Raw genomic sequence first — 27,077 nt, 5'->3', positions numbered from 1 at the left:
GAAAATGTTTCCTTCCTTTATTATCAGCAATCAATCTCAAAAAGCTTTTTAGTTCCATGTCACTGCTCCCTTTAACCGATATGGCTGTAATTAATGTAATTTTTGTGATTTTGTTTTTCGCAATAATGGCGATGACTGCCGCGTTTCCAAGAAGTGAGAACAACATCATTACGATGTAACTTATTGCTTTGATGGCTTTTGTAGACACGGGATCTTCTTTGATGAAAGGCATGCATCTGACATCAGTCGAGTTTAGCATGGCGGTATTAATAAGAGTACCATCCATCATGTTTACTCATACCGTGTAGTGTATATAATTATTTAGGAAGTCGACATAATTGGCCAGCTAACCCTGAAGGTTGGTTTTTACTTGGGCATAAACATAAGCTTAAGACGCCGGAAAAATTTGAAAACGGCGTTTTTCGGCACCCTGAATGCACAAATGTTTCCCGTCGATACTACGCCGGAGAAATTTGACTAGTCAACCATAACCGGTCATTTTGAATTTATGTTTGAGGGAAACCTCGGGCGGGAAGTCACATGATTATCGTGACGTCATTGTTTTCAAAAAGCTCCGTTTTCAAAATGTTCTCCTTCCACACTAAAACGCAAAACCGGCTTTTCAAATTCCCCCGGTTTGAAGAGCGTTTTCGAAAAGCTCCGTTTTCGTGACGGATTAGTGTGGACGGTAGGCCTAACCGGAGAAATAAAGCTGCGTTTTCAAATTTCTCCGGCGGACGGGGCCTAAGCAACACATGCAAACGTAGTAGGGCGCCAAAAAGGGCGCTTATTATCAACATCTTACTGAGTCTGCATGCATATGTCGCTTAAACAAATGCTTATGAGCTAGTGAAAACAGTCGCCCGTGGGCCGCAACTTGTCTACAGCTTTGTCAAAGAGGTGCGACAGATAGATACAAGATAAATTGTCAAACAAGTCCAACAAACGTAAAAAGGCGGTAAATTGATATAAGTTACGACTAAAAGGAAATTCAATAATTTATTTGTCGGTTAATTTTACCGTCCTCGATTATTTAGTTTCACAAATAACTTTTTTTGTATTTGCTTAATAATATGGTCCATCATGATGGCTGGGTAATTTCGGGTACGGACTTTAAACTTCGTAATTTCAAATTGGTTTAGTAAACGATTTAAGTAATTTTAAAATGCAGAGCTTCTTTAATCAAGATTTTAAACGGCCAAAAGAGTGTTCTGTGTAATACTGATAGGAACAGATAAGCCTAAATAATGTGTCATCTTTCAACGATCTTTGTAGCAAATTTAAATTAAAAGAATTTTCGATGTAATATTCTCTTTTAAATGTATGTGTCCTTAGATCAGGGAATCCGATAAAAAATTAGCATTTTCAATGTCTTTCGCCTATATCTTTGTCGCTTTTTTGTTCATCAGTAGTGTTGTTAAGCAAATTTTAGAAATTTGAATGAAAAGGTACGATCATCATTGAAACAGTGACCACCTCAAGTGCAGAAAAGGAAAACTCTTGCTGTGTTGGATGAGAAAGCTTCTATTTTGACAAATCATTGTCGCGTCTGAACTGATCCGGCCTCTTATTTTGGGTAAAAGAAGAAGAAATGACCCAAAGAAGAAAAGCCGACAGGGCAAGTAAAACAAAACCGGGTCCCCCTCTTAGCTCAATGTCTGGATCCGCCACTGGTACCTGCTAGCAAACAGCTGATGCCAAAACATGTCGGTAAAAAATAAACATCTCTAAGATTACTCTCTCACCTCCCAGTCAGTTTCTTCGCCACAGAAGACTAAATTGCTTCGTCGTTAGATAGGAGTGCGACATTAACTGATATCACGGATTCTGGAAGATACCTTATGGGATGTGGTTTCGACTGGTAACAGAAATTCGATTACAGACGTAAGTTTGTAACGTGCAAGTTTTCAACAACAAAAAAATACACGGATTCGCTTCCTTTACTCCTGTAAGCGTTTTTATTATTATTATTCAGCGTCTTTTATAGAAGATTCATTTGCATCAACTCACAAAGCTAAAAAAAAAAATGCAGCAAGCAAAATGAGCTGAAAGGACCACATATTTGTCTTAGTTCACATTGCCTGTTAACAAAATGTAAGACGATTACGTTTCAGGGAAAATCTAGCAAACTCACATTTCCGAAAAATAATGATTAATATATGTCCCTCTTCTCCATTTTCAAATTATTTGTACAAAAGCACGACAAACATAAAGATGTCTGACAGCTTGTGGCAGAGATTACCTCGGCTCTTAATGTCGAACTGTATTGTCATGCAAATATAACAATGTTTAAGAGAAACAGGCTAGCTATTAGGTTCAACTTATAGAAAGTGCCTTAAGTATGTGACTTTCATACACTTCAAAAATTCAAAGAAACTATAGTATCCTCTTCTGGAAAAAACATTTGAAAAAGACTATAAAACAGCACAAGACTTGCAAACACTGTCCTATGCACTGGAACACACAAAGTTGTGGACCTAAGCTTTTCTTGTTTAATTTGGGAAAAGGCCAAGTAGAAGCGAAGACGAAAACATCACAAACGTTTTGTATATTTTAATTAGCAATTACAGCACTAGTTTACGTCAACCATTTAATGAAAATATTAATGTTTTTGCGCCATCTCAGACGTGATAGTCGCTTTCTGAAAATGGGTCTCTTCACAAACAAAGCCCTCTATCGCTATGGAAATTTACGTGAAATTAATTTTACTGACGCCCACAATGTTATTAATTTCAGTGAAAACAGAGCGCGCATAGAATCTTATCTCGCAACTCTCAGTCGAAACAATCTTCTTGCAACATTTTTTATCCGAAACTTATGAGCAAAAATATTCCAAAGAAAAATAAAGGATATATTTGTCAAAATCGAGCGATGGAACCTATTAAAAACAGTCAAAACACTAGTTAGTGCTAGCCATGCTGCGAAAACTACCTATGTTTTAATGTATTCATTTCGATGTCTTTTATCGCCTCCGCGCGAGGAAAATATACTTTGCCTTTGAGAATATTTCGCAGACCCTGGCGATATCTCTCATTTAGAAGGAAATAAATGCACGGGTTCAGTGATGCGTTTGAGTAAAATATGAACTTAGCTGCGAAGCTCAAATGGTCCATACCACAAGGAATTCCCTTGTACCACGCGAAGAAAAATAGAAAACCTAAGATGTCTATTGGTAATATGCAAATAACGAATAAAACTAGAATTGCTAGAATTTTCCACGTGATTTTAGCGTTCTCTCTCTGCCGGCTTTTCATGAGTGAAGATGCACATCCTTTTCCAAAGGGTTTCTGTTTTTTCAGAGCTCTAAATATGAGTGAGTACAAAACGGTTATTATTATTAAAGGGATGGCGATCAAAACAACTGATGTCATAATAAAGTTGATCTTCACTGCTCGTGGATTATCGAAGAAGCAAAAACTGATTCCTATTACTTGTTCATGGCGTACCGTGTAAAAATAAATACCGTGTAGAGCCATGGATATCAACCATATCAGTGCAATAACAACTTTGCGTCGTTTCGGAGTTATGATAGGACGACGAAAGGGCGAAACAACTCCATTGTACCTATCCAATGTGATAACAACGATGCTTTGTATCGAGACTGCAGTGGAAATGTCTTGGAGGGAGTAAAAAACTTTGCAAAGGACTGCACCAGCCAGACCATCGATCAACCATCTGCGGTGACCGATAAAGATTTCCGTCATTTCTCGCGGTACTGCAAATGTAGAAAGCAGTAGATCTGACACGGCCATGTTTGCGATTAAGTAGTTTGTTGTGGTTCGCATGTGCCTGTTTTTCGCAACAACAGCGATAACCGCCGCGTTTCCAAGAAGTGAAAGCAACATGATCACAATATAACATGCTGCCTTGATAGCCTTTGTAGAGATGGGATCTTTCGTGGTGAAAGGATTACATTCGGCTTCACTTTCATTAGACAGTGGTAGATTTTCTAAGAACCCATTCATCTTCTTTACCCAGATATCGAAAATTACGCACGCAACGGTTTTGTCGGTTAGCCAAGCGCGTATCACTTGAAGACACACACAACTAACGCAGGAATCGAAGTGCTTGTTAGAATAATTTACCAATCCACGTGTGTAGAAATGTTTGATATTGACAGAGTTCCTGTTGGATGCAACACTTTCCTTCCTAATTATATAGCTCCATCGAAATCCAGTGTTGCCAACAGACCTTTTTTTTTTCTAATTAATTTTTGCAAACTGTCCAAATTTAAAATAAATTGGATAGTTTTTGCTCGAACGTTTATTTAGCTTTGAACAAACTGTCCAATTTGAGAAAAATCTGGATACTTTCCATCAGCCAATGAAATGTCAAGATAAATAAAAGAACCGAGTATTGGCCAATCAGGTTGCAGCTGTTCTCACTGCCATCAAACGTCTTCGCTAAGTTTTCTTATGTTTTGATAATGGCGGAATTTGCCGACTTTTCTTTCCACTTTTTTGACGTCTAAACTTTCAAATGGAATCTTCAGCTAGATAGATGCTACTGATTTACTCGAGATGAGGGAGAATAATCAGAACGAGAACACTCAAAGAAGCAAAAAACCTGGGTTAAAGTGTTTGACCTGTGACGTGCTGAGGGAAGCGAAGTGAGAAATACTGTACTATAGAGGATAAAATATTTGCCTTGTTCATCTGTTTTTGGATCCTATATAATTAATAGGTAATAGGACTACATGCTTGTCCAATTTGAAAATAAATGATTCAAAAAAATTCCTGGGACTGCCAAATTGGACTCGGCCAACGACCTCGTCCAATTTGGCAGTCCGAGGAATTTTTCTCCTCCAATTATTTCCAAATTGGACAGCATGTAGTCCTAATACATGTAGTAATCTCTTCAATCGTTATGATTAATGTAACTGTGTATCTTTTAAGTAACCATGCAAGTCTCCATTTTTTTCCTTTGGAATTTTCAATAGCATGGAAACAAAAGTGAATATTCTATATTACGTCTTTCCTTTAGGCAGAAATCTCTCTTGTGACCGCAGCCGCTGTTGGAAATTACTATTTTCGTATTCTGGTTGAGAAAATGTTTCCTTCCTTTATTATCAGCAATCAATCTCAAAAAGCTTTTTAGTTCCATGTCACTGCTCCCTTTAACCGATATGGCTGTAATTAATGTAATTTTTGTGATTTTGTTTTTCGCAATAATGGCGATGACTGCCGCGTTTCTAAGAAGTGAGAGCAACATCATTACGATGTAACTTATTGCTTTGATGGCTTTTGTAGACACGGGATCTTCTTTGATGAAAGGCATGCATCTGACATCAGTCGAGTTTAGCATGGCGGTATTAATAAGAGGACCATCTATCATGTTTACTCATACCGTAAAGTGTATATAGCTCTTTAGGAAGTCGACATAATTGGCCAGCTAACCCTGAAGATTGGCTTTTACTTTGGCATAAACATAAGCCTAAGACACCGTGCACACTACGCCGGAAAAATATTTGAAACGGCGTTTTTCGGTACCCTGAAAGCACAAATGTTTCCCGTTAATACTACGCCGGAGAAATTTGACTAGTCAACCATAACCGGTCATTTTGAATTTATGTTTGAGGAAAGCTCGGGTAGGGAAGTCACATGATTATCGTGACGTCATTGTTTTCAAAAAGCTCCGTTTTCAAAATGTTCTCCTTGCACACTAAAACGCAAAACCGGCTTTTCAAATTCCCCCGGTTTGAAGAGCGTTTTCGAAAAGCTCCGTTTTCGTGACGGATTAGCGTGGACGGTAGGCCCAACTGTAGAAATAAAGCTGCGTTTTCAAATTTGTCTGGCGTAGCGTGGACGGGGCCTATGCAACACGTGCAAACGTAGTAGGGCGCCAAAAAAGGCGCTAATTGACAGCATCTTACTGAGTCTGCATGCTCATGTCGCTTAAACAAATGCTTATGAGCTAGTGAAAACAGTCGCCTGTGGGTCGCAACTTTTCTACAGCTTTGTTAAAGAGGTGCGACAGATAGACACAAGATAAATTGTCAAACAAGTGCAACAAACGTAAAAAGGCGGCCACGACTAAAAGGAAATTCAATGATTTATTTGTCGGTTAATTTTACCGTCCTCGATTTTTTTTTTCTTTGTTTATTTTCCAACATTTTTATTACAATAAATATACCTATAACATGTTAATTACAATAAACTACTTAAATACAATACTTACGATAAACTTACCTACAATACGTTTTTTTTTTTTTTCAACATTAACATAACGCTAGATAAAGCACTTTCGGGTAACTACTGTACTAATAATAATACTATATAATTACAACTGATTTCTACAGGATATATCATATTCAATTTACGTAATTGCGAAGATAAAAAGTTTGCGAGGTTTTTTTTTTTTTTTTTTTTTTTTTTTTTTTGTTTGATTGCGAGAAGTAGAGGACAAATTGAACTAAACGAAATCTTCTATTTTCAACATGAAATTTAGTTTCCGGACAAAAACATCCCAATTACATGCACGTTGGTTGATTTTCTGGAAATGAAAGTAGAATTTGGCATAGACGAGACAGAAATTTAGTTTTTTCAGTTTAGTGTCGTTATCAATAGCTGCTCCGAAGAGTATTTCTTTTGCGTTTAATGTAATGGAAGAGTTTTCCTTTTCATTAAACCAGCATAGCACTTTCCAGAGAAAGTCGACCGCAACATGACAACCTAAGAAGGAGTGAAGTAAAGAGTCATCATCCCCGCAGTAATGACAACTCTTGTTGTCTTCAATTCCGTATAAATGTAATTCTTTCTTTGTGGTGACAATGCGATGAGCGAGTTTGTAAAAAAATTCTTTTAATTTATTTTGCTTACTGATTGACTTTATCCGCTTAAAAATTGTGCTCCAAGAGAGAGTGAACTGTAGAAGGTCGCGTTGCCACTTGTTAGGGCCAGTTGCGCAAGGTTCCTTCCTGTTCAAAAAAAGCCAGTAGTAATCTTTAGATGTAAATTTAGATAGGTCGATCGACAGCGACGGTGACAGATGAAAAGTGGAATTCCCTGGAGTAAAAATTGGATTGGTGCCAAAAGAGTCCCTCGCCTTTTCCAGCAGTCGTTTAGGGATAGCCGACAGAATTTGAAAATAGGTGAGAAAATTGGACTTAACAGAAAATTTCCGACAGAAATCTGCAAAATTCAAGTACATTCCACTGGAATCGAGAATGTCACAAATGGAGTAGACTCCTTGGTCAAACCAATTCTGATAAAACACACTTTTACCACCTATTTGTATTTCTTTGTTGTTAAAAAGGATTAATTCCTGGTCTCCGTTCGTGTCATAGATACTCTTCAGTTCCAAAAAGAAACTCAGAATTTGCTTGTAGAAGGATGGCATTTCAATCGACTTTAGGAAATTTTCATCAAAGTTACAGTGAAGCAAGAAGTATAAGCCTCCATATTTCTTAAAGAAGGAACATGGAATGACTTTCCAATTTTCTGTTCCCCGGCTGTCACTTTTTAGGAACCTTTGGATCCATGCCAAACGTAGAGCCTTACACAAAGTTTCAACGTGTGTTACACGCAAACCACCTCTTTCATAATCTTGATATAGAACTTCCCTTTTAATTTTGTCCTGCTTTTCCTTCCAAATAAATTTAAAAATTGAAGATTGAATTTTTGCAATGTGGTCCTTGTGAATGTCTAGCACGGCAGCAGAGTGAACGATCTGTGAAATCCCTAGAGACTTAACGATTAAACAGCGCCCGAAGATAGAGAGTTGGCGCGATCTCCAGGTACCCAGCTTTGCATTAAGTTTTTCAATTTTTTGGTTGACATTTTTTCTCTCATTTCCCGCCTTATCGTAAGAGATATGAATCCCCAAGACTTTAAGCGGTTCTTTCGTCCATATGAAGTTGAAAGGTCTTTCGGTCCCCTTTTTCCATGGACCTAGCCAAAGAGCTTTGGTTTTGGATTCGTTGAGTTTTAGGCCAGATAAAATCCCGAACTCGTTTAGTATGAGCAAGGCGTTTTGGACCGATATTAGGTTACCGCAAATGAGAGAGGCGTCGTCCGCAAATTGGCTAATTTTGAGTTCCTTATGAGAGATAAAAATGCCGCAAATCGAATTATCTTGCCGTATTTTAGACGTAAGTATCTCCACAGATAAAATAAACAGATAGGGTGATAGTGGACAACCTTGCCTTACTCCTCGAGACAACTTGAGCTGCTTAGTAGTGAAACCATTATTAATAACGGAACTCTCTGCATTACAGTAGAAAGTTTCTATCCAACGCTTAATAGAAACACCAAAGTTGAAAATTGACAGGACTTGTTGAATCATTGGCCACGCGATTGTGTCAAAGGCTTTGCGAAAGTCGAGCTGGAGGAGAATGCCTGGTATATTTTCCAGTTCCGTCTGTTCTAAGAGGTCACATAGTAGACGTATATTCTAACCAATAAATCTGTCTTTCATAAAGCCTGTTTGGTCAGTATGTATTAGCTTTTTAATTCGTGTAGCTATTGCTTTGGATGCAATCTTGTAGTCAACATTTAACAAGGTTATTGGCCGCCAATTGGTGAGCTTCAGAGTGTCAGAATCTGCCTTTGGAATAAGGGTGACAACCCCCCTTCTCTGTGAAATTGACAGCTCCCCTCTCGAATATGCTGTATTTAGACTTTCAACTAGGTCGCTAGCTAGAAGCTCAAAGAACTTTGTATAGAATTCTACTGTAAAGCCGTCTTCACCTGGTGACTTCCCGAAATTGAAGGTTTTTAAAATATGACGGCATTCTTCGATGGTTAATTCTCCTTCTAAATTTTCTTTGTCATCATCACTCAGCCTAGGAAGTTGCACGGAGTGGACGAAGCCTGCGAAGAGTTCATGTGAACCAGCATATTCTGAGTGGTATAAATTCTGATAAAAATTTTCAATTTCTTGTAATAATTGCTTTTGGCCCGTTATTTTACCCCCCCTCGCTAGTTTCCAGCTCAGTAATAGTCTTCTGATTAAAATGTTTTGCCTCCATATTGAAAAAATACCTGGTTGGTTTCTCTCCCAGTTCGGTCCATGGAAGTTTAGAGCGAAACATTGCGCCTTCGCCCCTCTTTTCGTAGAGATACTGTAATTCTTTTTTTAACTGTTCCTGCAGCGTTAATCACCCTCATTACTGTTGTTGATAAACGCTTCCGTTTCAGCAAGCCGTTGCTCTAAACTTACTAGGTAATCTCTAGACTTTCGGGTCTTGCGTTTTGCGTACTGAATTATTAAGCCCCTCAATTCCATCTTGATCATTTCCCATTTTAGCTGTTTATCATCCAATTCACAAAATTTTTCACTTATGGCCGAATAACTAGCCTCGATCAAGCTGACGAATTCATCATCAAGTAACAGAGAGTTGTCGAACTTCCACAGACCGTGCCCTCGTTTGTTGGACGTCAAATTAACATTTAACCTTACCGCTCTGTGATCCGGTGCAATTGAAATTCCAATATTAACATGAGAAACTAGATGAGACATTGAGTTTGCGATTAAAAAGTAGTCAATTCTCGATTTCATTTTTAGCGGTTTTGATTCATAAGTAAATAGTTTTGCATTAGGCTTTTTCTTCCTCAATATATCGATCAAATCTAATTCTTCACACATTGCAATTATACAATCACGGTATGTCGTTGGTCTCCAAGGTATTCCACCCTTCTTGTCGATGGCGCCGAGTGCGACATTCCAGTCGCCTCCAACAATAAGTCGGCTGACATTAGCATTAGAGAGTAAAAACTGATTTCAATCTTTGACAAAGGTGTTTTGCACCTGAAGGTTGTTTGGAGCGTAAATATTGCAGAGAGATATTTGAACAGAATTTATGTTTATGTTGGCCAGAATGATTCGCTGTTGAGAGTCACTGCAAGAATATTCGATTTGAAAGCCGTTAAATTTTGGGTTTGTCAAAATGCAGACGCCTTTTTTCTGGTTTGTGCCATGCGAGTACAGAACTTCTCCTCCCCATTCACTTCTCCAAACAATTTCGTCTCTGGGTTCCGAATACATCTCTTGCAGAAAGTAAAAATGGCAATTTTGGTCTTTCAAATAAGAAAAAATAGATCTGCGTTTCTTCTTATTTTTTAAATAGAAATTTGCATACTGTTGGATCGAGCATAAGTGAAGATATAACATAGCTACGGTAAATAAATGAGTTTTCTAAAAGGAAAAGAAAACAGCGAAGTAAAAAATAACTAACTAACTAACTAACGAACGAACGAACGAACGAACGAACGAACGAACGAACGAACGAACGAACTAACTAACTAACTAACTAACTAAATAAATAAATAATATAAATGGATCCCAAAAACTAGATTAAGTCCGGTCCCTGACGGAAGAGGCTAACGAAAACGAAAAGCTCCAAACACCTCCCTTAACACTATAATTATAATAATAAAGACACATAGCATAGTTATCAGGTTCTCACGTTTATACTTCCCTCGACGAGTGAATAGTTTAAAGATTGTCCAAGTCTTCGTCGCAGGATATTCTGATTGGCGAGCCTTCCGGAGACGTCTTCACAAAAACCTTGCCATCCATCGTCCAAACACTCAAAAGTTCGTTGTTCCTCCGTTTCGTTTTTAACTTATTAGCGAGATGACGCCTGTAGGCCGTTAGACTTTCACACATATGTATACGGTTTGATTCGGTTCGAGAAGATGCTGGACAGTCTTGAAAGAGACCAGTTAAGGATACATTCTTTAACCTGGTACGTGCTTTGTAGACTTGGGATTTAACTTTATGGCTGACAAATTTTATTATAATCGCTTCGCTGTGCTTGAGCCGTATATGATGAGATATTTCGATGTCTTCAGGGCTCACGATGACATTGAGAGCATTTGTCACTTTGAGCACAGCCTCTTCGGTGGAAGAATATGTACTGCGTGGGATTCCATGCAATTCCAAGGAGTTTTTGCGAGAGTATTGTTCAAGATCGTCCTGCTTACACCACATGCTGTTGATTTCCTCTTGCTGTTTCCTGAGTTTGGAAAGAGCAGCATCCAATTCCTTCCTTAGCAAATCGCTCTGAGCGACCGCTTTCGTCAGTTGTTGCTGTGTTTGTTTAAGCTCGCGGTCCTGCATGTTCATCGACTCTTTAAGTGTTTCGAGGTCTCGTTGTATCTTCCTATTATCGGACAGAACTGTAGCCATTTGACCTTGGATAACTGCAAGCATTTCTTTAATCTCTTTCATGTCAGAATTTGTCTCGGGGGAAGAAGACTCTGGAGAAGCTTGTGGTGCCGCCGCCATGTTCTCCGGATTACTCGCGTGGTCATCCTCTTTGTGCCTAGGAATTTTTGAATCCGGAGATACTTTCTCTCCATCAGAAGGACGTTGGTCACGTTTCTTGGCCGGCGTAAGCATGGTGTCTTCAACCATAAGACTTAAAATACAAAAATAACCGAGCTTTCGGGAGGTTAGTGCGCTTCGGATTAAAACACACGTCCGTCCCTCATGACGCCCCTCATGACGTATTTGCTTAATAATATGGTCCATCATGATGGCTGGGTAATTTCGGGTACGGGCTTTAAACTTCGTAATTTCAAATTGGTTTAGTAAACGATTTAAGTAATTTTAAAATGCAGAGCACCTTTAATCAATTTTTTAAACGGCCGAAAGAGTGTGCTGTGTAATACTGATAGGAACAGATAAGCCTAGGTAATGTGTCATCTTTAAGGTGGCCGAACACAGTTTTCCCGCGCGCTTTTGCTGATGCCGCTGTGCCGTCAATAGAGCAATGCCGTCAATAGAGCGATCATTTTATTTACTCAACACCCGCACTATCTGTGCTATTTTTCTCTATAATTGAACGCAGTGTATTGATAGCTTTAGTCTTTTATCATAAATATATGTTAGAAAAGGTAAAGATGCAAAGAACTCAGCAATTCTCAGCTTTTTCTTTGTTAGCGAAAGAACCCAGTTAAATGCAGCGCATGCGTAGTTAGTCAAAAAATTGCGATTGAATGAAAATTTGCACTCTCGGAAATACGCCTGTTTCTCGACAACCACTCATTAGAATTTCAGCCACCTTAAACGATCTTTGAAGCAAATTTAAATTAAAAGAATTTTCGATGTAATATTCTCTTTTAAATGTATGTGTCCTTAGATTAGGGAATCCGATAAAAAATTAGCATTTTCAATGCCTTTCGCCTATATCTTTGTCGCTTTTTTGTTCATCAGTAGTGTTGTTAAGCAAATTTTAGAAATTTGAATGAAAAGGTACGATCATCATTGAAACAGTGACCACCTCAAGTGTAGGAAAGGAAAACTCTTGCTGTGTTGGATGAGAAAGCTTCTATTTTGACTAATCTTTGTCGCGTCTGAACTGATCCGACCTCTTATTTTGGGTAAAAGAAGAAGAAATGACACAAAGAAGAAAAGCCGACAGGGCGGGTAAAACAAAACCGGGTCCCCCTCTTAGCTCAATGTCTGGATCCGCCATTGGTACCTGCTAGCAAACAGCTGATGCCAAAACATGTCGGTAAAAAATAAACATCTCTAAGATTACTCTCTCACCTCCCAGTCAGTTTCTCCGCCACAGAAGACTAAATTGCTTCGTCGTTAGATTGGAGTGCAGCATTAACTGATATCACAGATTCTGGAAGATACCTTTTGGGATGTGGCTTCGACTGGTAACAGAAATTCGATTACAGATGTACGTTTGTAACGTGCGAGTTTTGGACAACAAAAAATAGACGGATTCGCTTCCTTTACTCCTGTAAGCGTTTTTGTTTGTATTATTATTCAGCGTCTTTTATAGAAGATTCATTTACATCAACTCACAAAGCTAAAAAAAATGTAGCAAGCAAAATGAGCTGAAAGGACCAAAATATTGTCTTAGTTCACGTTGCCTGTAAACAAAATGTAAGACGATTGCGTTTTAGGGAAAATCTGGCAAACTCAAATATCCGAAAAATAATGATTAATATATGTCCCTCTTCTCCATTTTCAAATTATTTGTATAAAAGCTCGACAAACATAAAGATGTCTGACAGCCTATGGCCGAGATTACCTCGGCTCTTAATGTCGAACTGTGTTGTCATGCAAATATAAAAAAAGTTTAAGAGAAACAGGCTAGCTATTACTTATAGAAAGTGCCTTAAGTACGTGACTTTCACACACTTCAAAAATTCAAAGAAACTATCGTACCCTCTTCTGGAAAAAAGATTTGAAAAAGACTATAAAACAGCACAAGACTTGCAAACACTGTCCTATGCACTGGAACACACAAAGTTGTGGAACTTAACTTTTCTAGTTTAATTTGGAAAAAGGCCAAGTAGAAGCGAAGACGAAAACATCACAAACGTTTTGTATATTTAAATTAGAAATTACAGCACTAGTTTGCGTCAACCATTTAATGAAAATATTAATGTTTTTGCGCCACCTCAGACATGGTAGTCGCATTCTGAAAATGTGTCTCTTCACAAACAAGCCCTTTATCAAGATGGAAATTTTCGTTGAAATTAATTTACTGATCCCTATGGTGTTATTAATTTCAGTGAAAACAGAGCGCGCATAGAATCTTATCTCGCAACTCTCAGTCGAAACAATCACCTTGCAACATTTTTGATCCGAAACTTATGGGCAAAAAAAAGTATTCCAAAGAAAAATAAAAGATAAATTTGTCAATTCCGAGCGATAGAACCTATTAAAAACAGTCAAAAGCCTAGTTAATACTAGCTATACTACGAAAACTACATATGTTTTAATGTATTCATTTCGATGTCTTTTATCGCCTACGCGCGAGGAAAATATACTTTGCCTTTGAGAATATTTCGCAGACCCTGGCGATATCTCTCATTTAGAAGGAAATAAATGCACGGGTTCAGTGATGCGTTCGAGTAAAATATGAACTTAGCTGCGAAGCTCAAATGGTCCATACCACAAGGAATTCCCTTGTACCACGCGAAGAAAAATAGAAAACCTAAGATATCTATTGGTAATATGCAAATAGCGAATAAAACTATAATTGCTAGAATTTTCCACATGATTTTAGCGTTCTCTCTCTGCCGGCTTTTCATGAGTGAAGATGCACATCCTTTTCCAAAGGGTTTCTGTTTTTTCAGAGCTCTAAATATGAGTGAATACAAAACGGTTATTATTATTAAAGGGATGGCGATCAAAACAACTGATGTCATAATAAAGTTGATCTTCACTGCTCGTGGATTGTCGAAGAAGCAAAAACTGATTCCTTTTACTTGTTCATGGCGTACCGTGTAAAAATAAATACCGTGTAGAGCCATGGATATCAACCATATCAGTGCAATAACAAATTTGCGTCGTTTCGGAGTTATGATAGGACGACGAAAGGGCGAAACAACTCCAGTGTACCTATCCAATGTAATAACAACGATGCTTTGTATCGAGACTGCAGTGGAAATGTCTTGGAAGGAGTAAAAAACTTTGCAAAGGACTGCACCAGCCAGACCATCGATCAACCATGTGCGGTGACCGATAAAGACTTCAGCAATTTCTCTCGGTATTGCAAATGTAGAAAGCAGTAGATCTGACACGGCCATGTTTGCGATTAAGTAGTTCGTTGTGGTTCGCGTATGCCTGTTTTTCGCAACAACAGCGATAACCGCCGCGTTTCCAATAAGTGAAAGCAACATGATCAAGGTGTAACATGCTGCCTTGATAGCCATTGTAGAGTTGGGATCTTTCTTGGTGAAAGGATTACATTCGGCTTCACTTTCGTTAGACAGTGTTAGATTTTCTAACGACCCATTCATCTTCTTTACTCAGATATCGAAAATTACGCACGCAAGGGTATTGTCCGTTAGCCAAGCGCGTAACACTTGATGACACATACAACTAGCACAGGAAGTGCCTGTTGGAATAATTTACCAATCCACGTGTGTAGAAATGATTGATATTGATAGAGTTCCTGTTGGATGCAACACTTTCCCTCCTAATCACGTAAATCGTGATGTTTAATGTAACCGTGTATCTTTAAGTAACCATGCAACTTTCCATTTTTTCCTTGGAATTTTCAATAGCCTGGTAACCAAAGTGAATATTCTATTTTAAGTTTTTCCTTTAGGCAGAAATCTCTCTCGTGACCGCAGTTGCTGTTGGAAATTGCTATTTCGGTATTCTGGTTGAGAAATTGTTTCCTCCCTTTATTATCAGCAGTCCATCTGATTATCAAAGAGCTTTTTAGTTCCATGTCATCGCTGCCTTGACCCGATACGGCTTTAATTAATGTAATTTTAAAGATGAGAGCGGACGCTAATTTAATTCAGGTAACGGAAGCTAAAAGGTCATGCATCCAGGTTTGTGGGGGGGGGGGGGGGGGGGGCCGGCGGTTGCATTACAAAAGGTCAGATTGGAGTCGGCAGATATTAAGTCGCAAAGATTTAAATTGTAAACCACCATCTTCAACTTTTAAAACACAGTTTATTCACCTTATCTTCTACTAGAATATCCTACAGTTTGAAAATGTCTCCAGACATTTTTTTTTTTTTTCACTTTAAAACTTTGAAAATGAGCAACTTCTTTGAAAATGAAAACTTGTAGACACAAGATGGTAAAACACGAGGCATGAACATTGTTTGCAGCATAAATTATGCGTAAATTGTCACCTGCCTGTGGCGTCCGTCAAGCTCTAAGAATGTCGTTTGCGGTAAACGGGAAAATTGCCACCGATTTTACTTTCATTGTCTTTGATTCCTCACCCAATCCTACACAAAATGTAAAAAGTCTCTTGTTCAAAATTAATTCAACGCAATAAGACACTCAAATGTACAAGCGAAAAGGCAGACTACAAAATGCCATATTCGCCGTTTTGCGGTAAAGCCCATTGTTAGTCTATTCATCTAATCAAATATCGAGTTTTGGCTCGAATCACATTTTAAATATTGAATACCTCCTCTGGAGATCATCCAGAACGATGATGAAGCAGTGGCCCAAGGGTTCGAGCCCTGACCGTGGTCGTTGCGATGTGTTCTCGAGCCAGACGCTCTACTCGCGCAGTGGCTCGTTACATCTAGGTATGTAAATGGCTACCTGCGTATTTCAATAGGCAATAGGGACTTTAAGCAAAGACAACGCGGACGGCGACGGGAACGCCATAAGATCAGGGAAAAGCCAAAAGGTCCACTGCGCATGACTGGCGGGAAACAAGTTGACGTTCTGCGTTCGGGCCCGACGTGAGTGAAGCTCATTTCGCGTTGTCTGAAAACGTGAGTTTTCGCTTTCGTTTCCTCTGCTGTGTCAACGCTAAATAACCCGTGTTACTAATTTCGAGGAACTTTAATGCTTGTTTTCTCTTGTTATGTGAGATATTTCATTTTAAAGAAACGTCGGGAAATCTGAAGCGAACTCAAGCCAGTCGGCGAACATGTGAGTACCGTGAAATATCTTTTTGAAAGCTAATGTAAATAAAGACAACTTACATGAATTTCAATCGAAATTTTTCCTTTCGAGAAGTACTCAAATGTCAAATGGCTCATGATGGTGAAATTCTAACACATTTAAAAGGGTAGACACCATTAAAACGTGCGTAGCTGTTTCCATTTTCAGTCGTAAGATCAGTGGTTTACTTAGATCTTTATCAGTCAGCACACTGTTTTGTCGCGCCAGTCTGATTAAACATCTGCTGATAACAAGTTCGTTTACTTCATTGTACAACTCAGCGAGAAGGGGCAAGTTGCGTTTGTGGAAGCGAAATTCAGACCGGCACTCGTCGTCTTCAAACCATCGAAGATAAAATCAGGAAAGGAATCATAAGGTTGGTCGAGATCATTCGACCGGTTTAAATCGTACAAGAGTAGAAGTTCGTGATCGTTTAACACACCTTCATCGTGGATTATCAAGAGTTGATTGCGAACTTCTTTCAATAAAGTGATCCTAGTTCATCCTGATAAACAGAGGACGAATATCGATAATGTCAATAAGCTTTCAGTGCGGAAACCGCGGTTTCAGACGGTGCTGCTTAATGTTTGTGAATTCCCGCGACAACGGCGTTCTCTCCCCAGCCTTCTCACAGGTTTCGGCGTCCCCGTCGCCGTCCGCGTTCCCGCTGCTTAAAGTCCCTAGTTTAAGAAACCACGACGGCGACGTCGAGGACAGCGTCGATTCAAAAACGAGTTTATATTTTACCTACGAACTTCGCGGTTCCCTAAAGTTATTTACTTTTTTTATCACTGACAAAGCTATCACGAAACTGAATCTAAGACACATCGATAAATGTAAGTAAGTAAGTAAGTAAGTAAGTAAGTAACCTTTATTTAAACGCGATAACTAATTAAGCTTGCAGCTTGTGGGGTCGTGTATAAATAAACAATAAAGAATAATTACAAAATAAGAATTAAAACATTTACAATGTAGGATGTAATCTAGTTTACATAAATGTAAATAGATGCAATCTAGTTTACATAGAATTCGACATAAGAATTTAAAAATCAGCCGTCGGGGTTCACGTTCTCAAGGCAACACAGAATTTGGTCATTTCACGTTGTTGTTTTACAGAGGACGGCAAAGAAATGTACTAAGAGTTATAACGCACGTGCACAACCATTGTTTTCCTCATTAAACCTTTTGTTGAGCGACGTTGCCGTTGCCGTCATACTTTTCTCAAGCTCCCTAATGTTAGAGGGAGGTGACCCTGTGAGGGACTAGTAACCCATCCTGGTGAGAGATGGAAGTATTCCCAGCCGTGAAATGCTACGGAAACCTAGATAAGTTCCGGTGGCAGGATCACCTGGCCGAACGCAGTCTACCCTCACCATGCATCTGAAGTATGGAACTCGAAAAGCAGAATGAAATCAAATTTATATTTATGAATTCATGACTTAAGTGTAAGCAGAAACGTTTGACCTGTTTTTACTGAAGTATTAATGAAACAGCAAATTCTACCAGGCGTAATTTATTCCTCATCAATAAAATGTTTGGAAAGTTTTTGTTTTTAATAAGTTTTTTTTCTTCATGAAACAGATGTTGACGAGTGTACCACAGGAGAGGCTAATTGCCACGTGAATGCCCTTTGTTCTAACACGGTTGGGTTGTATGTGTGTAGATGCATCAGAGGTTATGAGGGTGATGGAAAAACATGCGCAGGTTAGTTCTAATTTCATGAATTTATGAGCCACGCCATGCACTTGGAAATCTGTATCAAATGCATACTAAGAGGAAATGCTCGATGATCTCTAGGAATCCTCTACATACTACATTTGCTTACATATTTAAAACGTATTCATCCTTGCAAGAACATTGAGCAAAATTTCAATAGACCATTTTACAGTTGTCTGCTCAGTGACCTGGCCTTTGTATGGCAGCGAGGCTAGAGTTGACCTTGTTTTGATACAGACCTCACTGCTTTTGTTGTGTAAAACAAGTTGTTCTGATGCTAACTAGGTGCATTTACATGACAAAAGCAGTGAGGTCTGTATCAAAACAAGGTCAACTCTAGCCTCGCTGCCATACAAAGGCCAGGTCACTGAGCAGACAACTGTAAAATGGTCTATTCCCGGCCTTACCCACCGACCTGTATAAGCATGTGTTATTCACGATCGATGGTTAATATTTTTCTGTTTTCGTCACATGCTAGATCGCAACGAGTGTGAAGACGGCTCAGCGAGCTGCCCTGCGAACTCTGATTGTCTAAATACCGATGGATCCTATAGCTGTAGATGCACTGAAGGGTACCAGCTAAACGAAGCCGGGAACTGTATAGGTTTGTAGCCTAGAGCTGTCTTCGGTTGGAATAATTTCCGCTTCTCCGAGCCTCCCATAGTTGACAAATTCCATACTTTCAGATGCCGTTACCAGTTTTGCTTGAACAAGGAGGATCGCAAACTTCGTGGAAAATTTAACACGGATTTTTTTTTTTCTATGGTATTATTTCCACCACCATCTGCCAACTCAGTTCACTGCTAAAGCAGTGGTGTAAAAAAGCGACTTGCAATGTCCCAGACGTGAGATGACCTATCTTGGGACACTTTTAAGTTTAAGTTTAAGTTTAATAATACTTTGCCATGTTAGTACAAGTAAATAAATCACAGAAATTACAAAAAGTACATGACTGGAGAATAATTGGGGGAAACTAAATTCCCATACAAAGAATATTCTCCGATATTAAACATACTACAAAAAAAAATAAGAAGTGAAATTTAAAATTTAAGTGCGGCCCAAAACTAACCTAATTAACCAAGCCTAGATTTTCAAGTTTGACGTTCGCAAACTACCTCCATATGCCTCAGTTTTGACAATTCATGTTCTTTTTTGCCTACTTTTCTTCTACACCGTTTTTTTTTTTTTTTTTTTTTTGTCTCGAAGAAGGTTGCTATTTCAAGGATAATGACTAATTTAATCGTAATTTGCTGTCGTAATGTACACTGTAGCTGCCTTAAAGTCATTCGATTGTTCATTTCACTCAAATTTTAAAGAAGGAAAATCTGCATTATGACTATATACCCAAGAAAGTAGCTTCATTCTCCGTGTTGATTTGTGTTGTTGGTCAACAGATTTAGACGAATGCACCGCTGGAATCACCGACTGTGACGTAAACGCGTATTGCACCAACACCGAAGGTTCCTATAGCTGCACGTGTAATCCTGGCTTCACCGGAAATGGAACCACTTGCACGGGTTTGTGAAGTTAGCCATTTATGTAGTTAGCTTCAAGTTCATAGCCTATGGACATACAGAATTCAAAGATGGGGCTTATCATAAACTCTTTGCCGTCAAATGTTAAATCTGACGCCTTAAACCATTACTTGATCACAACTCCACGAAGAAATAAGTTGAAGTGAGATCTGTTCGCTCTTGCTAAATTGCTTGTTTTCCTTTTCAGCTATAGGTGTTTGTGACCGGCCTTGTTCTGCTACCGAGGAGTGCTTAGAAGTTAGTGGAAAGTATCAGTGTACTTGTAGATCCGGATTCGCTCGCCTTGGAGACATTTGTCTAGGTAGAGAAAAATACCATGTTAAATGACAACTTCTTGCCTAGCGTAAACAATTGGTGGCTGACTGACTGATGGACTGACGGACTGCTGACTGACTGACTGACTGACTGACTGACTGACTGACTGATGGACTGACGGACTCCTGACTGACTAACTGACTGACTGACTGACTTACTGACTGATTGATTAGCTGACTGACTGGCTGAGGTACTAACTGACGGACAAACGGTCTGACGCACTGACCGACTAACTGGCTGTCTCACCAGCTGACTGACTGAACGACCAACCGACTGACTCTCAGTCTGACCGACTAACAGACCGACGGACTAACTAATATCTCGACTACCTGGCTTGCTCTAAGTGCTTCGTTCTGTTTCAACTTAGACATTAACGAATGTGAGGCTGAAACAGCAGACTGTAACAACAATACAGAGTGTGTAAACACCGAAGGTTCGTATGACTGCACGTGCAAATCCGGATTTACTGGAAACAGGACGACTTGCACAGGTAAGTATGCTGTCTGTGCATCAACACTGCAAGCAGTGTAGAATCGCATGGAATTTTGGCTCGTTGCCGATACAGTTAATAGCTCTGCTAGATAGACCTTTAAATAACAACTCTACTCTCCTTTAAGTGTCGAAGCTAACTCAGGCAAACATGGGTTAGGGTTAGGGTTAGGATCACTGCATAACATGCGTGAATGGAGATTCCAGTGATGTTCAGGTAAGGTAAAAGGTAAAGTCTGTATACGAGCAAAGTGGCCCATCAGGCCGGAGCTTATCCCAGTAATAAACAAATAACTTTACCATTTGATTTCAACCTAGATATTGACGAATGTGCGGCGGAGGAAACCGAGTGTGACATCAATGCTGACTGTTTAAATACCAAAGGCTCGTTTAACTGCACTTGTAAAGCAGGCTATTCTGGAAACGGAACAACGTGCAGTGGTATGACGTTACGAATTTAGAATAATTGTCAGGATGTAATGCGAATAAAAATTTGAATGCTCTTTTTTTCTTTCTTTTTTTTTTTTTTTTTTGCTTCGTGTCTTTTTTGTGTGCTTGAGGGTGTACAAATGCCGTTATTGGAAGAAGATGATTCTTTTGCTTGGGTGTTTTTTTTTTTTTTTTTGGATTGCGAGAAGTAGAGGACAAATTGAACTAAGCGAAACCTTCTATTTTCAACATAAAATGTAGTTTCCGGACAAAAACATCCCAATTACATGCACGTTGTTTGATTGTCCGGAAATGAAAGTAGAATTTGGCATAGAGGAGGCAGAAATTTAGTTTTTTTAATTTTATTATCGTTATCAGTAGCTGCTCCGAAGAGTATTTCTTTAGAGTTTAATGTGATGAAAGAGTTTTCCTTTTCATTAAACCAGCATAGCACTTTCCGGAGACTGGTTATGTTTTTATGAAAGACCAGGGAAACCACGTACGGCTTTGTACTTTTGTGATTGGATAGCCTAATGCAGACACCTGAATGAGTTGTTTTGAGCACCCGGAAGGCTAAAAATATGATATCTGCTCTCTAGTGCAGTGCGCTACCTCCGTGGAAACAGACTTTGAGCATTGCAAGCCCCGTCTCAATAGGCCATTTCCCATTTCTTTCATATGAAAATGAGATTTCCTTCACATGTAATTAAATTAAACTCGTTTTCATACGAATGGTTGTGCACCAGGCTTCGCTTTGATAGGGAGGTTTATATAGGCCAACTCTCAATGGGCTATCGAAACATTCATGCTAAACTAACAGTCACTTTTTATGAAATGTGTTTTTTTGTGTGGAAGTAAATAGTTATGTCGCTGGGTTTTTGTTTTTTCACATATAGACGTCAATGAATGTACGGCTGGAGCGTCTGTCTGTGATGCCAACGCAGTCTGTGCAAACAGTGAAGGCTCTTACAACTGTATTTGTAAATCTGGATTTACAGGGAATGGGACAGCTTGTTCAGGTAGGTACACAAGAGATGGAGACACTGTTGTTCATTCCCTCACTAATTGACTACTTCATTAAGCAATAAATCATTCTAAATCGATCAATTAATCAATCAATCAAGCACTCCGTCTATCAATCAGTCAATCAGTTGATTAAATTATCATTCATTCATTCGTTTGTTCGCTCGATCGTTTACAAAAATGCTTGACACAATCATGTTCCAAACTGATACAGTGGTATTGCATTCAAAAGATTTTAGTAAGCTTTGTTTTGATATAATCTGCTAACTTGTTTAACTGCGTTATCAGCATTACTCCACTTCCTGTAGAATGACAAGACGTCAGTTCAACGCAGATAATCTCCCCAAATTTTCACAACCGGCAATTTTTGGGAAATATGTCGAACACTGACTTCGTGACCCACTTTTAAAATTAAAGTGTCTCATCGCCTAAAAACACCACAGAAGGATCTGTTAATCACTAAATCTCCTAACATCAGCTGCAACTCACCAATTACAGGCCTCCGCACCTACCAATGTGCATCACTAACCACTCATAACCCAAAACACTTTCTCTTTGCATTTTTCAAAGGGATAGAAAGAGTAGTAATAATAAAGTAGTAATTCTAACATAGTTATTTTTTTTATTATTGTCCTGAACGTAGACATTGATGAATGCATTTCTGGGACATCTGATTGCAATGCTAATGCGGATTGCAGCAACACACAAAGCTCGTACACCTGCTCATGCAAACCTGGTTACACCGGAGACGGAAAGAACTGTTCTGGTGAGATGGGTTCTTTTCTTATCTTGTTGTTGTTATTTGTTGTTAACTCGCAGGTGGTCAAAAGTTTTCAGTGTCGCTTTCTACCTTTCCTTTCCTTTCATTTTCTTTCTCTACCTTGCCTTTCTTTTCCTTTCTTTTCCTTTCCTATTTTTTCCTTTCCTTTCAATTTCTTATCTTACCCATCATTTTCCTGCCTTTCCTTTCTTTTCCATTCCTTCCTTTTCGGTCCCTTTCCTTTTCTCTCCTCTCCCATCTCTTCCTATTCGTTTATTTTCTTTCTTTCCCATTCCTTTCCTCTCTTTACCTTTCAATTCCTTTATTTTCCTCTCCTCTCCCCTCCTTTCCATTCCATCATCCATTCGAAAAGACAGATGTGCGCAAATATTTAGAGGACAGGTGCGTCCCATACGGAGCTCAGTTTCAAATATCAGATGAAATTTCGTTACTTTTATAAGAACATCAAGTTGGCAGGGTCAAGTGCACGTATGCAGACGCATCACCTCGCATATCCAAATATCTATTTGTTTAATGCAGAAAGTAAAATGTCTTTCCCATCAACAGATGTGGATGAGTGTGAACGAGATGTGAATCTCTGTGACAAGAACGCGCTTTGTACAAACACTGATGGCTCCTACACGTGCAGCTGTAACGATGGATACCGTGGAAACGGCCAAAATTGTTCAGGTAACGGTGGTATTGAGAAGGTAGGCGGGAAAGGGGGACGTTAAAATGCAACAAGTAAAATTGTCTTCAACTTGTCTTTGTCTGTCTGTCTCTCCTCATCTTTGACTTATCTTCCGCTTCATCTCACCGCATGAAATGCCTGCGATTTGCTGTTGCTGTTGACCGGTCCTTTATTGAAAGAATAACGTGTTCGACTTCGTTCCTTAACTCGATCGGTGACTTCAATTCCATACGCTTATACATCGACGAACGGTAATTCGGCCTTCAACAACTTCGATTCGATTATTCCCAATGACCTCCTAATCGGTTTGATAACCTCCGTTGTCCGCCTTATCGATTTTTCGATCTCAGTCGTCAGCGTATAATTATTTTCAATAAAACAATAATCTGTTCTGTCAGAAAACCTTGGTTTTTTTTTTTTTTCACCACTGTGTTCCCCAAATAAAATTTGAAGTCTTCTAAGCAAGGTTACCCGCTGCGAAATTGTTCTAGGCGCATGGCTTTTTGTTGTTAACCGCAGAAATCGTTTGTTACACGATGAAATAGCAGGCGCAGAGCCAAAAGTGAAGAAACACTTAACAGATTATAATACTCAGTGTTGATTTTCTCTTCAATTGCAGTTTCAGTAAACTCATCGTTCCTTTGTTGTAGATACATTTATTCCCTTGTTCGTTAAACCGTAGAAAATGTTTAGAACTGTTCTTGGTTCAGCATCTTCTTCTGACGGCATCAAGCAGAGTTATGTCATTTCAAATTTGCTTTATTTAACACAATGATGATTGATTTATTATTTATTATTTGCTAAGACGAAATTAATCGGCGAACTTTGACGATTTTATAAAAAAGGCAAGACGACAGAACTTTCTGTTGACGTCTACTTTCTTTATCGACTGGGACAAAACTAGCGAAACTGAAAGGAATCTATCTTTAGGACATGATCACAATTTCGCCAGACTTGGCCGTGTACCAGAATAAGGGATTAACTACTTAATTGATTTGCCGCAATACCGCCCTTTTGAAAATCAATACTTTTCCAGCGGAGTGGTCAGCATCTGACATCGACACCCGCTAAAGTTTGTACACTTGAGGCTGTATTTAGCCTTACAGCCCTAAGTTTAGAACATTAATTCTCCATATCTATTGACAAGCAAGTGTTTCGATGAAAATTTGTTGGTACAGCAAAACAATAATAAGTTGAATACGTTCTTAATCTTCGTCGCCTGTTGACGACATACTCGGACGCGGGAAGAAAAGAAAGCAGATTTTTTAAATCACTCTAATGCGGGGTTTGTTTTCTTTTGATTTAACCTCTGAAGGCTCTGGGCATCTGTCTAACGGTGACAACGCGGGACAATCATGATCTTGTTTGGAGTAAACTCATAACATTCACTTCAATCATCACACAAAAAAGTATATACTATTGCTTTGTTTTATTCGGGATGGGAAGCCCTACTTGCGCAATGATATTGTTAACTGGAAGCGGGTGTGAACATGGTAGCGACGCTTGGCAAGAAGCAGGCATTTCATCAGGGGGTTAATTCTTTTCATGTTCTGAGAGTTGCGGGACAACGAGTGCGTGACCGCCCATGCAAAGATGACACTACTTCCACTCTGTGCGGCAAAACTTCTAGTCTAGACCTCACACTAGTAAACCACGGTATTGTTGTTTGGAAAATACTTCCGGGGAAATGGATATCGACGGTTGAGTTTCCTTGGGGAAACATCTTTTGTCACGCAAACGTCCTTTTTGACATATCACATAATCCCTTCTACCTTCAGTTATTACATGAAATTTTCGCGACACGTTTATTTCGCGATTTTGGGGTGCACATATTTCGCGACCCTTAAATTCTGCTTTTCTACGAAAATTTTGTATTTTGAATCACTGGCTTTAAATTCGCGTTTTCGAGTTACACACAATTTATTTCCTTAGCAATGTTACTTAAACACGTCCTCGAATTTAGTAAACCGACTTTGTCAAAGGTACAATGACGCCCGGAATAACGCCAAAAGTAACAAAAACGCAATGGCTGGACTATATGTTAACAATAGCATAATGCATATGTTAGTCACTTAATTTTCGTGTCATGTTTAGTTCGCGACACTTATTGTTCGCGTCACTTTTTAATTAATTTCGCGACATTTTTTTAAATTGCGAAATTCGTGAAATTAACGTGTCGCGAAAATGTCATGTTATAAGGTATCCCTTTAAGCAATGACACATATGGACTGATTTTGCACCGACTTCTCTCTATTTCGTTTATCTAAGACTCAAGTGACAAGTTATGAGAATATAGGAGCTAATCGTTTCAGCTATACAGTCGACTAAAACTCAAATCCAAGGAAGGAAGGAATATCTTCACCGCAGGGTTGATGTTTTTGCAGATGTCGACGAGTGTTTGCTATTGAATGTCACATGTGTTTATGGCGCGCAGTGCGTTAACACAGATGGGTCTTACAAATGTGAATGTTCTACTGGATTCAAGCAAGAACTCGACGGAAACTGTTCGGGTGAGATTCTTTGACGGAAATTCCCAGAAACAGTATATAATCGACTATCCATAAAAACGTCAAACAATTATAGCTCATTTCAGTAACAGAGTTGGGCTGAAGCAAAGAAAAGCCGGCAACAATACGCAACGCTCGATATCTCAATATTCTAACATTGCTCCAAGGCTTTCGGGTCAAAATTGTAAATCTGCAAAGTTTCTTTTGTCCCTCAATTCCCAGAAGACGCTTGGATACAAAGAAAGCAATACCAAATATAGGTGTTTGTCCTGAAAGACTCGGAGTTACGTTAGAATGATTGATATATCGAACGTGCCCTGTTCCAAACCATAAGGTTGGTGGAGGCGGCGACCCGGGAGGTCTGGTCCAACCCAATAAAATTTAGAAAAGTGAGCCTTGCTGACTTGGCCCCAGAATGTCGGAAATCCCATTTCCGAGGACCTCAATTGTGTTAATATTTTACAGTGGAGGCTCCCCTATAGGGAGACTGCCTTCGGCGGTCCGCATCTCGAACCCCCTTCACTTAAATCCTGCATCCGCCCCAGCGATGAGACATAATGCTTCCTTTACTCATTTCCAGCGGTCGCACATGTGTTTAGACGTCCTTTGGCCTTGTGGCATTTTTAACAATCTCGTCCCCAGAGCCCAAGCGCTCTCGTTCAACCGTGACCGAGCGACCAAAAGGATCGCGGCACCTGGGAACCAGACTGCAATTTATGTTGCTTTCTTGAATCGTGCGCATCGTTATGCTTTTTCAACTAATCCACGAGTTGGGTCCTTTATTCTTTTCTTTTGAAAGACATTAACGAATGCGAAACGGGAGCTAATGAGTGCGACGAGAACGCCAATTGCTCTAACACAGAAGGCAGCTACACTTGTCGATGTAAGACTGGGTTTGAAGGAGACGGCAATTTATGTCAAGGTACAACTGAACAGAACACTGTACACTTTCGTTTTGTTGTTGCTGTTGTTTGTTTGTTTGTTTGTTTGCTTGCTTGCTTTTTGTGACTATATTAATTACTTCACTTTAGAATGTTAGACATGATGAAAATCTCAAAAGTTTCTAACTCGATCGAGAGGCTAACTGGTTAAACCTCCACATCTGAGATGATATAAATGTTGAAAGCAAACTTATTCTGCCCTACGGTTGTTAACAATCAGTATTTGATAAGGACAAATTTTAAAAAAAGTTAACATATCAGAAAAAAAACAGCCACGTACAGTTGAAATATAAAATAAACTGAGTTCAAAAATTAACGACAACGGATATAAACGCA

General features: G+C 39.1%; 4 protein-coding genes across 17 annotated transcripts in view; 1 reads left to right on the top strand and 3 right to left on the bottom strand.

Moving 5' to 3' along the window:
• The window catches only part of LOC110058624 (uncharacterized), a 147,400-nt gene that overhangs the window by 88,450 nt on the left and 31,873 nt on the right, over positions 1–27,077 (top strand). For all 13 annotated transcript variants that reach the window (XM_089285180.1, XM_089285168.1, XM_089285178.1 and 10 more), the window contains 11 exons: positions 17,917–18,039; positions 18,530–18,655; positions 19,446–19,568; positions 19,774–19,887; positions 20,269–20,391; positions 20,709–20,831; positions 21,716–21,838; positions 22,486–22,608; positions 23,170–23,292; positions 25,678–25,803; positions 26,600–26,722. In XM_089285180.1, the coding sequence (XP_089141306.1) occupies positions 17,917–18,039; positions 18,530–18,655; positions 19,446–19,568; positions 19,774–19,887; positions 20,269–20,391; positions 20,709–20,831; positions 21,716–21,838; positions 22,486–22,608; positions 23,170–23,292; positions 25,678–25,803; positions 26,600–26,722 (1,350 nt within the window). The remainder of the gene's footprint in view (positions 1–17,916; positions 18,040–18,529; positions 18,656–19,445; positions 19,569–19,773; positions 19,888–20,268; positions 20,392–20,708; positions 20,832–21,715; positions 21,839–22,485; positions 22,609–23,169; positions 23,293–25,677; positions 25,804–26,599; positions 26,723–27,077) is intronic.
• Positions 1,931–5,334, bottom strand: LOC110058625 (neuromedin-U receptor 2-like). Of its 2 annotated transcripts, XM_089285184.1 has the most exons (2): positions 5,242–5,334; positions 1,931–3,875 (listed from the first exon to the last, which is right to left on the bottom strand). In XM_089285184.1, exons 1-2 carry the CDS (start codon positions 5,332–5,334, stop codon positions 2,928–2,930), a joined length of 1,041 nt encoding a protein of 346 aa, XP_089141310.1. In that variant the 3' UTR covers positions 1,931–2,927. The 2 variants fall into 2 exon arrangements, with proteins under 2 accessions (XP_089141310.1, XP_089141309.1); XM_089285183.1 differs by lacking the exon at positions 5,242–5,334 and having other exon boundaries at positions 1,931–4,197.
• Positions 10,129–11,478, bottom strand: LOC110058664 (uncharacterized). The gene has a single exon (XM_020765319.2). It carries the CDS (start codon positions 11,476–11,478, stop codon positions 10,435–10,437), a length of 1,044 nt encoding a protein of 347 aa, XP_020620978.2. The 3' UTR covers positions 10,129–10,434.
• LOC149115780 (neuromedin-U receptor 2-like) lies at positions 12,685–15,148 on the bottom strand. The gene has a single exon (XM_089285185.1). It carries the CDS (start codon positions 14,709–14,711, stop codon positions 13,716–13,718), a length of 996 nt encoding a protein of 331 aa, XP_089141311.1. The 5' UTR covers positions 14,712–15,148; the 3' UTR covers positions 12,685–13,715.

Source organism: Orbicella faveolata, unplaced genomic scaffold (assembly GCF_042242905.1).
Source record: "Orbicella faveolata isolate gen_17 unplaced genomic scaffold, um_ofav_v1 contig_13, whole genome shotgun sequence".
Taxonomy (NCBI): domain Eukaryota; kingdom Metazoa; phylum Cnidaria; class Anthozoa; order Scleractinia; family Merulinidae; genus Orbicella; species Orbicella faveolata.
This window is presented reverse-complemented; position numbering and strand designations above follow the sequence as displayed.

Coding starts and splice junctions, on each gene's coding strand:
- LOC110058625 (XM_089285184.1), bottom strand. CDS start 5,334: ATGATAGATGGTCCTCTTATTAATACCGCCATGCTAAACTCGACTGAT. Junction 3,876..5,241: donor AAGATCCCGTGTCTACAAAA/GCCATCAAAGCA, acceptor ATCTCTACAAAG/GCTATCAAGGCAGCATGTTA.
- LOC110058664 (XM_020765319.2), bottom strand. CDS start 11,478: ATGATGGACCATATTATTAAGCAAATACGTCATGAGGGGCGTCATGAG.
- LOC149115780 (XM_089285185.1), bottom strand. CDS start 14,711: ATGAATGGGTCGTTAGAAAATCTAACACTGTCTAACGAAAGTGAAGCC.